The sequence below is a fragment of the Genypterus blacodes genome, unplaced genomic scaffold (assembly GCF_046128005.1).
Source record: "Genypterus blacodes isolate CSIRO-AG114 ecotype Tasmania unplaced genomic scaffold, CSIRO-AGI_Gbla_v1 ptg000070l_1, whole genome shotgun sequence".
Taxonomy (NCBI): domain Eukaryota; kingdom Metazoa; phylum Chordata; class Actinopteri; order Ophidiiformes; family Ophidiidae; genus Genypterus; species Genypterus blacodes.
In genome coordinates this window covers 79,411-95,000 of record NW_027466880.1, presented here as the reverse complement: position 1 = coordinate 95,000, position 15,590 = coordinate 79,411, and the positions used below count along the sequence as shown (strand labels likewise).

Here is a 15,590-nt window from a genome sequence, read left to right as displayed (position 1 = left end):
CAGGACCCAACAAAGATGTGAAGTGTAGATGTGCAGCAACAGCTAAACGTCGTGTCAGGTTTCTGGGGGCTCGTGCTAAATTTAACCCTGTGATCCTGCAGCAGGCAGAGGGGTTTAAATGCCAGCCTACAGTTGCTCCACACCAGTTGTTCTCCACACGTCTTCCTCTCATCACAAACTCAAGACAGGACGCAGAGAGGCACACACGCATACACTCCGACACACACGCTCTAGGCTGCGGACCGAAGACCACATACAGTCGTTCCAGAGGAAGCAGGGATCTTTGTCCCCTTACGTCCAGATCCACACTGTCTGTCCGAGATGGAGCTTTTCGAGACCAACCCTTACTTCTTCCCTGACCAGCGCTTCTACGAGGGAGGGGACAGCTACTTCCCCTCCCGCCTGCCTGGGGCATACGACCAAGGAGGCTTCCAGGACAGGAACTCCATGATGGGGTTGTGTGGGGGTCTGACAGGAGGTGTCGGGGTAGGGATGACAGGGACGGAGGACAAAGCCTCTCCGTCCAGCCTGTCACCTCACCCTGAGGCCCACTGCCCGGGTCAGTGCCTCCCCTGGGCCTGTAAGCTGTGCAAACGCAAAACGGTGACCATGGACCGGAGGAGAGCAGCCACACTGAGAGAGAAGAGGCGTCTGAAGAAGGTGAACGAGGCCTTTGATGCTCTGAAGAGGAGCACTCTGATGAACCCCAACCAGAGGCTGCCCAAGGTGGAGATCTTGCGGAGCGCCATCCAGTACATCGAAAGGCTCCAGGCACTGGTGTCCTCCCTCAACCAGCAGGACAGTGAGACGGGACAGCAGGGACTGCACTATCGGCCCAGCCCAGCTCAGCACAGAGTGAGTAGGACGGAGCAGGGACAGGGAGACCAAGTGTAAAAGAATGAAAACCTCCAGGAAACAGCCAAACAGAGAGATGACACCATGCAGAGAAAGGCTGAGAATGTTAAGATAGCAAAGTAAGCTGAAGTGACAGCGTTTGCCTTTGTGGTCCTGAAGCCTTCTTTGGATTCCACAAATGTGGTTTGTTTTTGAGATTCCTAGTGGGAGAGATTGTATCAATTTAGCCCTTTGCCTTCCTGTATCTTGGAATTGTTCGGCGCCCTTAAAGGTTATAATCCATGATAACCAAGTGATGAGGCAGATTCAAAAAGACTGCAAAGCAAACAAAATCATCAAATCAAAAATATCATAGTTTCAATTCATTTATAGACTTAATAGTATTCATATGTATTTCTGATGAAAAAGCTTCTTTTCTCTTCCTGTCATGGCATTAACCTACAATTAGAAGGATGAATTTCAGATGTGTGTGTGTACATGTGCGCAATGTTAGACTGTACAATAGTGTGTGCAATGTTACTTATGTGGGGTGGGGCATGGCGTGTCATAACACAGAGTGACTGACAGCACCGTGTGCCTGTGCATCTCCATGGTAACAGGTGTCGTCGTCAAGCGAGCCCAGTTCAGGCAGCACCTGCTGCAGTAGCCCAGAGTGGAGCAGCACTCCAGAGCAGTGCACGCAGAGCTACAGCAGCGAGGGTGAGCACACACACACACACACACACACACACACACACACACAGCTGAGTGCCCCCTCGCTCTTGCCTGGAGGGGAGATATTGAATATATGATGGTCTCCCTGCAGATCTCCTGAGCGCTACAGACTCTTCGGAGCAGGGGAACATGCGCGCCCTCACCTCCATGGTGGACGGCATCACAGCGGATGGAGCTGTGGCCTTTCCTGTGGACATTCCCAAGTAGACCCGCCCACAACTGACCCGCACACACACAGAGACACAACACTCAGATTTCATCCAATGAAGCAGAAAGACAAAGGACAATTGCTCACATCACACACACAGTTGTAAGACAAACAACCGATCCAAGCTCAAACTAATTTGTGTTTTCCAGCTGTTTTGTCTTATGCTCATCAAATCTGTAATTGATCAGAATTGTTATGATTGATCTCTGTTGGTGTACGGGTCTGTTAGCCAACACGAATTCCTCCTGTTCCCGCTGAGGCCTTATTCCCTGCCTTGCCTTGTGGTCCCGACCTGTCTGTCAGAGCCACAGGAGCTCAGTCTGACAAGAGATTCAAGGACTTTACTGCATGAATGAACAGCTAGTGAGTAGAACGGATCTGTGTCAGCTTTCCTCCAGTCTGAGCCACAGACAGTGTTTTCTCTTTACTTAATTTAAAGACGTTTTCCTTTTTTGAAACTTTCCCCTGATCTTTCATTCATTTCTGGTGTGTTTTTATGCTTGAAAAAAAACAACATGAGTTTATTTGTGGGGCCAATATGTACAACGGCAGTTTTGACCAAGATCTGCTTAATTTAAAGTGGTTATGAATGCTAGTGATGTAAATACGTTCCCTTTTCTACAGAGTGGTTTTGCCATTTTATTTTCTATTTTTTGCTAACTTATTTTTGACTTTTATAACTAAGATTGTTGTGTATTTGTAGATGTTTCAGATGATATTTTCTGTCCAGTTCTTGCAATAAAGACCATTTTCAATACTTGATCTGCCATTTCCTTTGAACAAACAATAACAGCAAAAAGAAGACGACATCCCATATCTTAAAAAAACAGCTTTACTTATGTCTATATAGTGACATAAATACAGTACACTTTTAAATAGCCAAATAATAAAATCTTGATTTGTCAGCATTGTTTCACACCTGGAATAAAGACACAGTACTCATAGCTGCCACATAGCACATTACACCTTTTAGACACCTTGAAAAACCTTTAAAATAAAAAGATTGTACACCCATCCAGTGCTTCACTGGTTGTATGCTGTGTTTCCATTGGATGAGGAGTTGGTCAGCCAAGAGTGCTGACTGCTTACTGGCACGTCTCCATGGCAACTAAATGGGCGGTGACAGATTTACGTGTCACTTTGAGCAGTCTGACATGGATATCATTGGCTGATGCCAAGCAGCAGTTTACAGTTGATTTGAGGGAACGTGAGGAGCTACAGTGTTCACACTACCCATCCACAGAGAAGACTCATGGTCACATGGCTGGGGTTGGCCTTTCACACATACACACACACACACACATATCATTAAGTCTCGTGCAGAGAGACCCCTGTGGCTCGCGCACTCGCAAACACATTCACACTACTTCATATGAGATTCTCTCTATTCTAGGCTACATAGTATCATACAGAAGGCGAGTGAGGCAGAGAGAGGGCAGAGGTAACGGCTACATAGTGTCAAAAGAGGAGGAGGGGTAAGGAGAGAGGAAGAGGCAGAGAGAGAGAAAAGTTTTGAGATTGGACCCATGAACCTGTGAAGAGTCCTTGTAGAAACGCACCCCTCCTCAGCGAGTCCCTCCCACTTACGATTCACACACACACACAGCATACACCAGAAGACATACAAAGGTCCAACACAGATAGACAAAGAAAGAGGAGAAAGAAAAGAAGAAGAAGAAGAAGACAGAGAGAGAAAGAGAGAAAGAGAAACAGTCACTATTGAATACAGGGCATTGGGTTTCATACAGCAATATTATATCATTTTTCATACATATTTCCAATATATATATATATTTCTATAAAAAACATAAGTAATCCATTTTATGTACAGAGACGATAATTGAGTAATACCTTGCATAACCGATAGAGGGGTAATGTGCAGTGGGATCTGCTGCAAGTATTCATTATTCCCAAGTCCAAAACAATGAGCCGTCACCGCCCCCTCACGCGTCTCTTTTTTATCATTATACCACAAAGACTCGATGACAGACAACACTGTTTTGGACGTGGGCCACATTGAGACTGTTAGAACCAGGACAAGAACCCACAGCTGAGACCAAAGAGGAGCGGGAGCACAACAATCACAACAACAAGGCTACTGGGAGCACTGGGGGGTAAACTGGGAGAGACCGGGGGGCGAGGGGGGGAAGGGGAGGGGGGGGACGAGTCTCCTTTTACAGCAGCGAGCACAGCCAGACGAGCACTCTCAAGAGTTCAAAGGTCAGAGATGGCCTCTGTATTGCACGTGTCCGAAGGAGAGGTGAGAGGTGAAAGGTGGGAGGCGAGGCTGGGCGACAAAGTGGGGCCGGCACAGAGGCCCCCTTGTGGCACGCAGGGCTTCCTCTCCAGATTTGGCATATCACTCTCAAAAGGCCGCAAGCATGTGTCCATACAGGTAATGAGAATGCACTGGAATGGAGGCAAACACAGGGAGAGTGAAGCAGAGAGTGGCATGCACACACACACACACACACACACACAAAGGACCTTTTGACCTGGAAATATATCATCATATCATCATACTGTATATTAGAGTGATGGGGTCCAGACCTTTATCTGGCTTGTTTTTGTGTGAAGTTCTTCAAGTGTTATTTTATTATAATGTTTTTAGAGTGTTATTTTGTTTTTTCAGTTACCTTTGTGGTATATTTCGTAATATTTGCTGCAGGTTTTCGGTTTCTGTGTTGTAATTTTGCAATATTAACATTAACAAATGACAATAACACAACACTAGAGGGCGCCAAACATACATAATGCAGCTTTACAGTGTTTTATTGATCATGCTAGCTCATAGTTCATGCCAAAATTTGACATGACTTTGACTGACCGATTTATTAATTTAATAAATGGTCAAGTTCAGCAAGATGTTAACTTCAATACATCAAGCAAGTAAAGTACAAACCTTGTAAATCTGGTGCCATATTCTTGCAGAAAAAGCAAGCTAGCTTCCACCCGCGTCATCTTAAGTCAAGTGAATTAGTGTGTTGTTAGCTTACCTGTTAGCTTTAGAGCTCCTGTTAGTAAGCAGAAAGGAGTTAGCATGAATAAGTCCGCACGGCTGAGGGGTCGAGTCTGGGCGGCGCCGGGGGAGGAGCTTGAGAGGACAGCAAGGGGAGTGTGGCACAGCAGGACACAGCAAAGACGACACGGCGTGCAAATTAGTCAGGACAAGCCGAGTCAGCACGCACACACACACACAAAATAATCAAAGTAATCTCCTGGTAATTTTCCAAAATGTGACTGAGTTTTGGGGAATTTATGTCTCAACCAGGTCACTGACTTTGTTCCTTTTTGTATTTTGGAGATATCTGATGTGAACTAACCACGTCTGGAGGCCTCTGAGCGGAGGTCATGCACGCCACAATGAAAACTGGCGAACATCTTGAACTACACCTATACTGTAGCTCCATGTAGAGCAGCAGTGTTTCATGGATCCATTAGGATCCATAATACAGACTATGGGACAACTACAGACCTGGTAAGTGAACGGCACACATCAACAAAAGTGCAACAGAAAAAACAATGTCAAACAATGTCATTGACCTCATTATGGAGTCATTTCCCCTCAAATGGCAAGAGAATCAGGATAAGTAGGCCGAGCTGGCGCCTGGTTAGTATTTGAACACACCTTCAGGCTGCAGCTGTTTCTTGGACATCAAAGTCACAGAGGGTGGCATGGACATGGAGGGCATACGGAAACCGGCAGGGAGCGTTTCCATGGAGCCTGCCATCATCCCCAACCCCACTCCCCCCTCGCGGGCCCGAAAACGCTTGCGCCACGATGGCGAGCGTCGAAATGACTTGTCATCGCCGCTCTACGGGGGACAAAGAGAACTGTGAGGTTAGGTAATGACCCATTTTCAACACCGCTGTTGAAAATACAATGCTTTGATCAAAGTAACATCTTGAGAGGTCACCTCCTCCAGGCGGCGGTCTGTCCCCAAGGCCAACATGTTGTTGAACTCCCTCTCCAGAACCTGCCGTGCCTAAGAACACAGCACGGAACAATGAGGGTGAGGAAGTGAAACACGATTAAACAATCATAAAATATCTCTTAAATGTTTGTCTAAATCTTTGTTTGCATACTGTTCAAGTATTACATCAAAAAGTATGAAGGAAAACTGTCTCCTGTCTCCTTCTTTCTGTGTGAGACATATTTTGTGTTTTGATCCAAGAACAACTGAGCGACTGAACAGACTAAAGCAGTGTGAAACGTTGGCACCATGTGGCCGCCAGTAAAACAAAATGCTGACTGCAGCGACTAAAAGTAAATCAACCAATCTGTGGGCGGTGGACGATGGCCCGCTGAAGGACATCACAAAAGGCCTCACACGACTGAGGTACTTGTGGATTATAATTAAAGGAAAATGAGCCTCACAGGTACCAGTCGTTACAAAACAAAGTACCAATTTCATACTTGAGTAAAATAGGTAAAAAAAAAAGCTGTCCTGAGTGGTCAAAGAGCCTGACTTCATTTTTTATTCAGATAGTTCCCTCACTGCATGGAGAGGCACTAATCACATCCCCTCTAACCACCTGTGTGTTCTGCATAGGGATCTGCAGGATCAGGGCCAGACTGCTGTAGTCGAAGGTCTCGTCCAGAGCGATGAGCGAGCCGTGCACGCCGCTCTCCAGCAGGTTACCGCTGTACTCCCGCAGGCCGATGGACTGGATCCAATGAATCACCTGCTCATTGGTCCACACCAACACGTCTACAGTAAAGGATAAGGGGACAAATACACAATACTGAAGCACATACCAGCAAGTACTATCAAGTAATATCTACAAATATGAGTGAAATCAGTGAGAGTATCAGAGAGAGAGAGAGAGAGAGAGAGAGAGAGAGAGAGAGAGAGAGAGAGAGAGATAGAGAGAGAGAGAGAGAGAGAGAGAGAGAGAGAGAGAGAGATGTCCATGTCCACTTACTGGACCACTCACTGGCACACTCCTTTTGTTCATTTAATGCACAGCTGTCAGCCAGCTTTCCACGTTGGAACAGGCGGTGTGTGCATGTGTGTGTGTATGCCTGTGTGTGTGTAAATAGGGGCGGAGGGTTCTGATTTGACGCAACAGCTGAGTCAAGTTCATGAACAGAGCTGAAGGTCAGAAGGTCAAGGGTTGGCAATATGTCTCTGTGTGTGCTTGTGTGTGTGTGTGTGTGTGTTTGTGTGTGTGAGCGTGTGCGTGTGTTCCTCTAGATGTGGTGCTTTGGATCAGAGGATTGTAAGTCTTACTTCAGTTGGCCTTTTGGCAGAGCGAGATGCAGCTGTCTCAATATTCAGCCAGAAATGACAATGTCAGACAAAACCACTAGGTGGCGAACTGGCCTGTTGCCACTACAGCATATTAATGTCTGTATGCCTAAATATCATTAAATATGAGTATGTAAATGCCGATTTGTGCCTTTTTGTTGCTTTCTGTGTGTGTGTGTGTGTGTGTGTGTGTGTGTGTGTGTGTGTGTGTGTGTGTGTGTGTGTGTAAAGTGTACCTTTCATGTCGTGTTGACTGTCGTCTCTCCGGCGCTCGAGGTCTTTCCTGTCATAATTCAGTCTCTTCAAGCACATAATCCCATACTGCAGACTGGCCCTGGTACACACACACACACACACACACACACACACACACACACACACACACAATCATTAGCCATCTCATCTGCATTGCTAATAGATCTTGTTAGTTGAAAGCAGAGGCTGCCTGAGAGTGCCTGAACCACAGACCTGTGGAAGCTGTCCACCATCTTGAGGTGACTCCTCAAGTCCTTTTTAGTGAGGTGGTCCAGCATGCGAGCGTCCACCAGACACTCCATGAAGTAGGAGCGGTACTGCGGCAGACCGAGGCTGGGCAGCCACTCATTCCCTATCCACTCATGATTCATGTCTCCATACGCCAGCGTCTACAGGAAGAGGAACGTAAATCGTCATCCCTCTAAAGCTCCGTGGTTCAGACTGTGCGTACGTGGATGCTGGATGAGTGTCGTACATGAACAAACAATGCTGTTGATGTGCAGAAGGTTTTATGTTTCCGTGACGCAACAATCCCCTACAATGATGTTTGATGTTAAACGCAATCCAATAATTTGCATTTGATTACAAAGTTGCTCCAAGGAAACAATACAGACCTGATTATTCTCTTGCAAAGCTCTTTTCTAACCCCTCGCCACTACAAAACCACAAGTACTGAAGTTTAAAGCTGTAGAAATCTATTTTTGTCCACTAAGTAGCTGAAGAACTGAAAAACAAGCTGACGAGTGTGTTATTTAAAAACATTTGAGGAACTTTTCTACTCAACTCACAGCTCACAGCTCTGTCTTCTCTTCATTTCCACTGTGTCTAAATCCATAAAACTGCAGGCTTTTATTACTACAACAACGTGTGTGTGTTAGCAGTAGTGTGTGGTAAGTGTACAGTTGTGTATATGACAGATATGTGTTTATGAAAGCAGATATGAGATATGAAGCCAGATATTAACCCAAAAGCTGTCTCACCAGTCTCACCTGTGCCCAGCTGCCCTCTTCACTCTCCTGAGAGGCAGCATAAGTGAGACAATCCACAGGGTTAGAGAAACACACACACATGCACACACACACACGCACGCACGCACGCACGCACGCACACACACACACACACACACACACACACACACACACACACACACACACACCCACACACACACACACACACACACACACATGGGCACACGGGCACACAAGGCCAAAGTCGCATCTGTCATCCACACTAAGCACAACAATGCAGTAATATACAGTAGTTGGCATGCTGTAGTGTGTGATAAAGTGTGTATTTATGTAGGGAGTGGACATATTGTGTGGTGGAGGGGTGAAAGTGAGGGGGGGGGGGGGGGAGCACCCGTATGGTACTGACCGCCTTAGAGGAGGAAGCCAGGTTCTCCATCTCTTCATGGGTCACCCACACATTTCCAGACGACTGCTCGGAGGACAATAACAAAACCCAAACATACACACATGCATTAACACAAACGCACCCAGGAATGCACTCATATGGACATGTCCACACACACACTCACACATAGATACACGCACACACACGCTCGCACTTTAGTCATGCCGAGGGAAGGAGTACGTATCAGGCAGGTACTTATATATGGCAGTATTTGCGTGTATGTTACCCACAGAGCCCCATGCAACCTAGCCACAGGTACAGTATTAACCAAGCTTGTACTGTGTCCAAACAGAAGAAAGAAAAAGCAAAATCGGTTGGGAATCATCACCCAAGGGTGCACGGTGGACGTGAAGCCTAAAAAGTGGAGGAGGTTTTCTTGTATCATGTTTGTGAAAATGTACATCGAGAGGATGCATTGGTGCGTTTACCGTTCTGGAGGTGAGCGGCGCCGACGGGCTGGTGAGGGAGACCATCTCCTGGATGGCCAGGCGGAGCTTCAGTCTGTGCAGAGGGTTGCTGATGCCGATCTCCCTCTGTATCTCCGTATCCGAGAGCGCCGACATGATGGCGCCGCTCTTCACGTTGGCACGGCAGGCAGCCACGTACCAGGCCGGCATCCCCACCCACAGCTGGAGGGGGGCAGAGGTCAGGGGTCATCAGCATCATCACAGACACAAAAGCCTTAATCTTCTTTTTGGGATACTTTAACTGATACTTGAATGTGCTTTTACTTGAGCAAATAGTTTCAGTAGCTCTTTCTGCTTTTAGTAGTAGATTTTATATCCTGACAAAATTACAGGGACATGTTGATAGCACATGGCTGATATAATTATACCTCTAGCCAGGAGACGACAGTGGGGCCGTCCCACTGGGCAAAGGGCAAACCTCTTTTCCTGGCATCTTCCAAAAGCTCGTGTCTGGGGGCAGGGAATCAAAAAAAGATGATTATATTACAATTCTAAGAAAGGACAATAAAGGAGACAAAATCAAAGACAGGAAGGTTGTTTTACTTTTTCTTCATCCTGCGATCCCTCTCTGCCTGGGTGCCCAGTTTCCCCAGAGTCATAGTATCTCCGACGCCCATCTCAAAGTCTGAAATACAGCGCAGCACTGTTACCTGCTTACTCTGATTACTGTAAATCAAACACACACTCTGCATCAGTGTGACACGCTACCTGATAATGTGGGTAGTTGCTGTCCGTCTCTGCAGACAGCTTGATCCATTCGACCCTTCTCCTTCTTCCCAAACAACCGGCCAATGGACGACTTGATGCCCTTCTTCTGCTTGCCGCTATGAACCGCCAAAACAGCGCAAGAGGTTTAAACCTGAAGTATGTACTATTATGTTGCATTAAGGTGAACTTATGTGTGTGTTTTTTACCCTCTGCCATCCTCTAGACTCCCTGTGAACTGGGCGAAGTTGGTTTCCAGCCGTAAACTGCGAGGGGAAGAGGGAGGCGACGTCTCACACTTGATGGTAGCTTTGTCCACTTCCACTGGAGACTGGGACAGACACAGGCGGATGTAAAGAGCAGCTCATGTCACTGACGGCGCTTTGCAATAGTTATCGATTTAGTTGTGTTTGCAAACTTACTGCTACTTTCCTGCGATGTTTCCTCAAGTCGCTCGGCTGTCAAAGACAAAGCAGCACAGGTGTTAAAAGAGGCGATGTGACCGTTTGTGTGTTTGTGAGCGATGGACCACATGTGCTCTCTCACCAAAGTCATGATGCCCAGATGGTGACTGGCATTGCGGCTGTGGTGTTTAGGCGTCGAGTTTCCACTGGTGGGTGGCGAGCAGGACGACGCCAGCGACTGGGCAGTGGCGGAGGTGGGCAAGGCCCGAGGTCGAAGGGTCACGTTCAGTCCGTCCATGCTGCTGCTGTTCACCCGAGACTCGATCTCCTCAGAGCGCAGTTCAGCTGACTCTCTCTCCACCTGGATCATTCTGAACACACACACACACACACACACACACACACACACACACACACACATGCATGTTAATACAGATGCAGGCAAACTCACACAGTAACTGTATCATAACATACTCTGTCTCCCATGAATAACTCTTTCTAAATGAACTTGTAACTGAACTTTCTGTATTATTGTTTCTAATAGCCTTTACACGTTTATGGGAGTCACAAATCAAATCACAAAAAATGTGCAGTGTTCATTAATGTTGCGTTTTCGCTTCATCTTTCTCTTTTCTGTCTTTGTCTTTTTCCACTTCCAGCAGGAAAGACAATGTAAAGCAGCACGGCCCATAATATCCTTTTAAATGTATCTACTCTTCATTCATTGAAACTTGTTAAAACCCGAGGCTGGTTGTCCTCCTATTCTGTGATTTATCTCTACATCCAATGCATTGAAACAGCTGCATCTTTATAACTAATATGTTGTTCTTTCATTCTTATTTGTTGTATCTTTTCAGTTAGTTTCATCCCGATCTGCATCCTGTTCCTTACTCCTGCAATGACCCAACTTCCCCCTGATGATCATTGAAGTGTCATGTAACATAATCCAATGTGCCTGCTCTTTGTCACCTAATCTCCTCATTGATAGCATCAAGCTGCTCCTGCAGCATAAGCGCAAGAGTCTGAGCGTCTGATTGGCCACTGGGCGACAGTAGGGTGGAGCTAACGTCATCCTCCAAGTCTGATTCTGCCTCAATGTCGCTTCCAAGAAGGTGGCTGACGCTCCCACGGAGGGATGGGTAGTCCTGTTCAAATATGGCACACACCTGAACACAACACACACATGACTTTTAATAGACATACACACAGTACACACACTTAATACATCTGCACACAGTTTCTAATGGCTGACTGTAGTGAAGTGCAGTGACTTACTGTGAAGCCTTCATTTGCAAAAACACGTTTTTATGAAATTTCTAATTTATATTCTGCATTCAAATTCGTATCAGTCAAATTTAAAAGCATATTTCAAGTTATAAAAAAGGTTTGAACAAAACCAATTTGATGACCAATGTTTCTGAGAAGGCACATTAAAAAACAATATTTTTTTTAATCTTTCTTTTGCAAATGAGCTTTTTGTGTTCTGTATGCTTGTGTAAATGATGACACTTGTTTACCAACAGTGTTTGATATGTCTGTGGCCAATGATGAGAAGAAATGGATGAACAGGGAACTTACATCAGCATGTCCATGGCAGCAGGCAAGAGAGGGACAGAAGCAGAGAGACATGGAGGTTAGTAGAGAATGGTTTAGTTATACATGAAGTCAGATCACTGAAAAGAAAACACAGTCGGGTCACTTGAGCACTTACACTTATTAGTAAAGCGATAGTGAACCTGGATACTGTAACGTACAGTGCAGGTATGTGGTTAGAAGAATAGTATGCTTGTTTGCCTGTGTAAATTGGCCATCCTGCATGTGTGTGTGTGGGGCACTATGGGATGGTACTGGCCTGATAAAGACATTAGCACCTTATTTGGGTCGTCCCGCAGTGCTGTCAGTCTGCCCTTCTGTGCCCGTCTGATGACCGTTGTGCTGTAGTGGCCATCTTGACTCTCAACCATAGAGTACCGAAGGTCGCTGGCACTTCCCAGGTGAGATCTGAAAGCAATAGATTAGGAGGAGAGTGCTGTCAATATGTGCAGAGTGAGAGAGGGAGAGAGAGAGAGAGAGAGAGAGAGAGAGAGAGAGAGAGAGAGAGAGCGTCTGTGTGTACACGAGTGTCTGTGTGTATACCGCGGGTGAGATCCATCCCCAAATGCCCCGCTGCGGCGTTTCAAATGGTCGATCTCATTTCTCAACTTCTCAATCTCTCCAATCAGCCGTTCCTGACGGGGCGAGGGACATTAGACAGACGTATGAGTTGTGCTTTCAGGGGACACGGTCAGTAGGATTCAGTGATTCAGTAGCACGGCTAATGTTTACCAACCCTGGTGTGGTGAAATTCTTCAAGTTGTTTCTGGCAGTTCTCAAGGTCCTGAATAAGAGAGTTCTAGAAGAAAATATAGATAGAAAACCGTGTCAAAGCAAAAGCAATTTCAAATAAAGTGCATTCTACAGTCATTTGTTATGTCAGTCGATAGCAATATCAGGGCTTCATGTGTTGCTTAGACAGATAAGTCAGCAGGCCTTGCCTTGTCTTCCAGGGCAGCCATGCGTTCTTTCAAATGGAGCTGCAGTCTTTCATTGGACTCAGTGAGCAGACGATCCACCGTGTCAGATAAACGCTTGTTGTGCTCCTCATTCATTTTCTCCCTCTGACGAGCCTGAAAGAGACGTGGGAATGATATCACTCCATTTTCTCTTTGACACCATCTCCATTTAATGTATTTATACAACTAATGAAGCATCTCTGCATGGATTAAAGGATGAAGAGGGTATTTAACACCAGCTGCCAGATATACTGGAGGTCTACTTGGGATTGGATTTCACAGCCAGAACGATTGAATTACAGTGATTTCTATGTTGATGAAAAAGGGTTAAATGCTTTCTCTTTATTGGAAGAAGACCTGCTTGTGTGTTCTACAGTTACTCCATTCAAGTGAATTCTCACAGACACACAAACACACATCTGCATCCTGAGAGAGCTACTTCAACTAAATATAGGCATGAGATTTCTTACAGAGTGAGAAATTAGCCTTGCATGAATTATTCAGTCTAAAGATAGCAGCCAATCAGTATTGCAGGGGGAGGAGGAGTGTATTGCATGAGATATGTGGATTTGGCTCATATTCATGCAACAATGCACCAAGAAAATGGAGATCTTGTTGCGTGCGTGTCTGTGTGTGTGTGTGTGTGTATATGCATGAGGGAGCACAGAGTCAAGAGTCGAGGCACCCAATAATGTGAAACAGCAGCCCACACAACAGAGTGAGAGGTCAGAGAGACCCTGCAGGGCTGGTGCACACACACACACACACACACAAATACACATACACGTACACACACGCAAACACGCACCCTTCCTAGCTCCTGGTTCTTCTCTTCCAGTTGTGACTCAAGCTGTCTGAGTCGCTCTTCCACATTGCCATGGCGCTCCTCAGCCTGTAGGGGGAGACACTCACATATGACAACTGCAGTACATTGACAGTATGTATGCACGGTATGTAAGTACTTTCTAACCTTTATATACCTCACTGTTTCCCACTGAGGTATTGGTTGAACTTATATCAACTTCTTTACACATTGAATTGAAATAGAGTACCCATGAGAGAACAAAACACCAGATGGCAGTTGCTGAAATGATCCAAACTGATCCAGAGGCTGACAGTAAATCATTTAAAAATGATGGGGGTGTTTGTCACCTGGTTTCCATTGGTGTTAATGGGAGTGTGAATGAGTTTGTGTGTCTGTAAGAGTATTATGTTGGTTTGCTTTGTGAAAGACTGGCAAGTTGCACAATGCCTCTTTTCCAATAACAGTTGGGATCGGCTCCAGCTCCCTCGCAAACAGGATAAGGAGGTACAGGGAACGGATGGATTGGATGTTTCTGCTCCAGGATTCAAAAGCTGACTTTACTTCCTTGTTGTTTCGTGTTCATAGACTTGTATCTTCGATTCAGGCCCAATACATTCGGTGTTGTTGTCCAGGCCAAGTACACTAACTGCCAGTCACCTACCTAACATTGACTTTGCAGAGAAAGAATCCCATTCACATCAGCAACTCTGCCAAAACCCCTCTCGCTGTATTCCATCTCTTCAGCCACATTCACACCTTGCATTAACACGCCTTCTCATCCTGCATGTTGCTGCAAGGTGTAAATGCTCTCCGCGCATGTTGTGATCGGACCCCAGTGACCCGAGTCGCCCACCGGTGGTGAAATGTGTGCAGCTACCTTGGAGAGGGCCGCAACCCGCTGTGCCAGTTCAGCCTCCACTTCTGGCAGAGTCTCAGCCTTCCTCATCGTCTGAGCGAGTCTCTGCTCTGCCAACTCCAGCATCTCCTGCAGCTGGCGCACCTTCTCCTCACTCTGGAACACACACACACACATGCACACGCACGCACACACACACACACACACACACACACACACACACACACACACACACACACACACACACACACACACACACGAAAGAGGAAAATCAGAGTTGTAATCAGTGTAGTAAGAACACACATGGGGACAAAATGGAGGATGTTCTTGTTGCTGTTATTGGAGCTGAACTCAGTTTCACCCTGAACTTCGAATGAACCTCTGAGTCTGAGTATTTCTCTCTCCCTCTCACTCACTGAATGCAACATTTATGATCACTGATTGTACCTTCAGTGAGTGGCTTGTAGTAGGGCGGTTGTGGCTCTAATCCCATGCAGAGATCTGTCCCTTTGCTCTATGGGATGTATTGAACTGTGAAAGTATGAACTGAAGGAGGTGTTTTGACCTACGTAGTAAGTAACTGTGTTGGGTGTGTTGTGTGTGTGTGTGTTACCTGTCTGTGCAGGGAGTCCTTAGTGGCCAGCTCGTTCTCCAGTTTGTCGTTGAGGTCGTGGATGTGGGTGGTCTCTCGTTGGGCAGCCAAATATCGTTTCTCTAATGTTGTTATCCTCTCCTCCATGTCCTCCCTCTGTGCCCACACAACAATAACGGGAGGAAAACATCATCAGTGTGTGTTGTGCGTGTGTGTGTGTGATATATCTTCAGTTATCTCACAGCAAATCTTCTAATTCTTTGGGGATGAAAGCAGCTCTGAGTGATAAGCAGCTGTGCTTGTTGTCTGTGATCACGTCAGGACTTTAGACGCACAAAGATAAGCATGTTTGATCTGCTGCCTTTCCTTTAATCGATGTATGGAATGATACAGAAATGCTTTACATTGTCAAATTCTGATCAAAATCAAAACAAACATGTTAATGATCTTAATTGTAGGGAATAAGGATGGATAAACTATCTTTGTTCATACATTCTATACCTGTAAATGTA

General features: G+C 46.0%; 2 protein-coding genes across 2 annotated transcripts in view; one reads left to right on the top strand and one right to left on the bottom strand.

Moving 5' to 3' along the window:
* The first annotated feature begins 259 nt into the window (after positions 1-259).
* On the top strand, positions 260-1,776 carry myog (myogenin). Its single transcript, XM_076156762.1, has 3 exons — positions 260-855; positions 1,455-1,554; positions 1,661-1,776. The coding sequence occupies exons 1-3, from the start codon at positions 322-324 to the stop codon at positions 1,774-1,776; spliced, it is 750 nt and encodes a 249-aa protein (XP_076012877.1). The 5' UTR covers positions 260-321.
* A 2,207-nt stretch (positions 1,777-3,983) lies between these two features.
* Positions 3,984-15,590, bottom strand: part of ppfia4 (PTPRF interacting protein alpha 4) — a 41,442-nt gene continuing 29,835 nt past the window's right edge. Inside the window, 22 exon segments of the mRNA XM_076156731.1 lie at positions 3,984-4,186; positions 5,406-5,592; positions 5,695-5,763; positions 6,314-6,489; positions 7,266-7,363; positions 7,498-7,673; positions 8,274-8,300; positions 8,659-8,721; positions 9,126-9,326; positions 9,533-9,614; positions 9,708-9,814; positions 9,910-10,193; positions 10,288-10,327; positions 10,416-10,644; positions 11,243-11,439; positions 12,145-12,274; positions 12,410-12,501; positions 12,603-12,665; positions 12,808-12,939; positions 13,634-13,717; positions 14,508-14,642; positions 15,100-15,246. Coding sequence (XP_076012846.1) covers positions 4,143-4,186; positions 5,406-5,592; positions 5,695-5,763; positions 6,314-6,489; positions 7,266-7,363; positions 7,498-7,673; positions 8,274-8,300; positions 8,659-8,721; positions 9,126-9,326; positions 9,533-9,614; positions 9,708-9,814; positions 9,910-10,193; positions 10,288-10,327; positions 10,416-10,644; positions 11,243-11,439; positions 12,145-12,274; positions 12,410-12,501; positions 12,603-12,665; positions 12,808-12,939; positions 13,634-13,717; positions 14,508-14,642; positions 15,100-15,246 — 2,763 coding nt within the window. The 3' untranslated portion in view covers positions 3,984-4,142.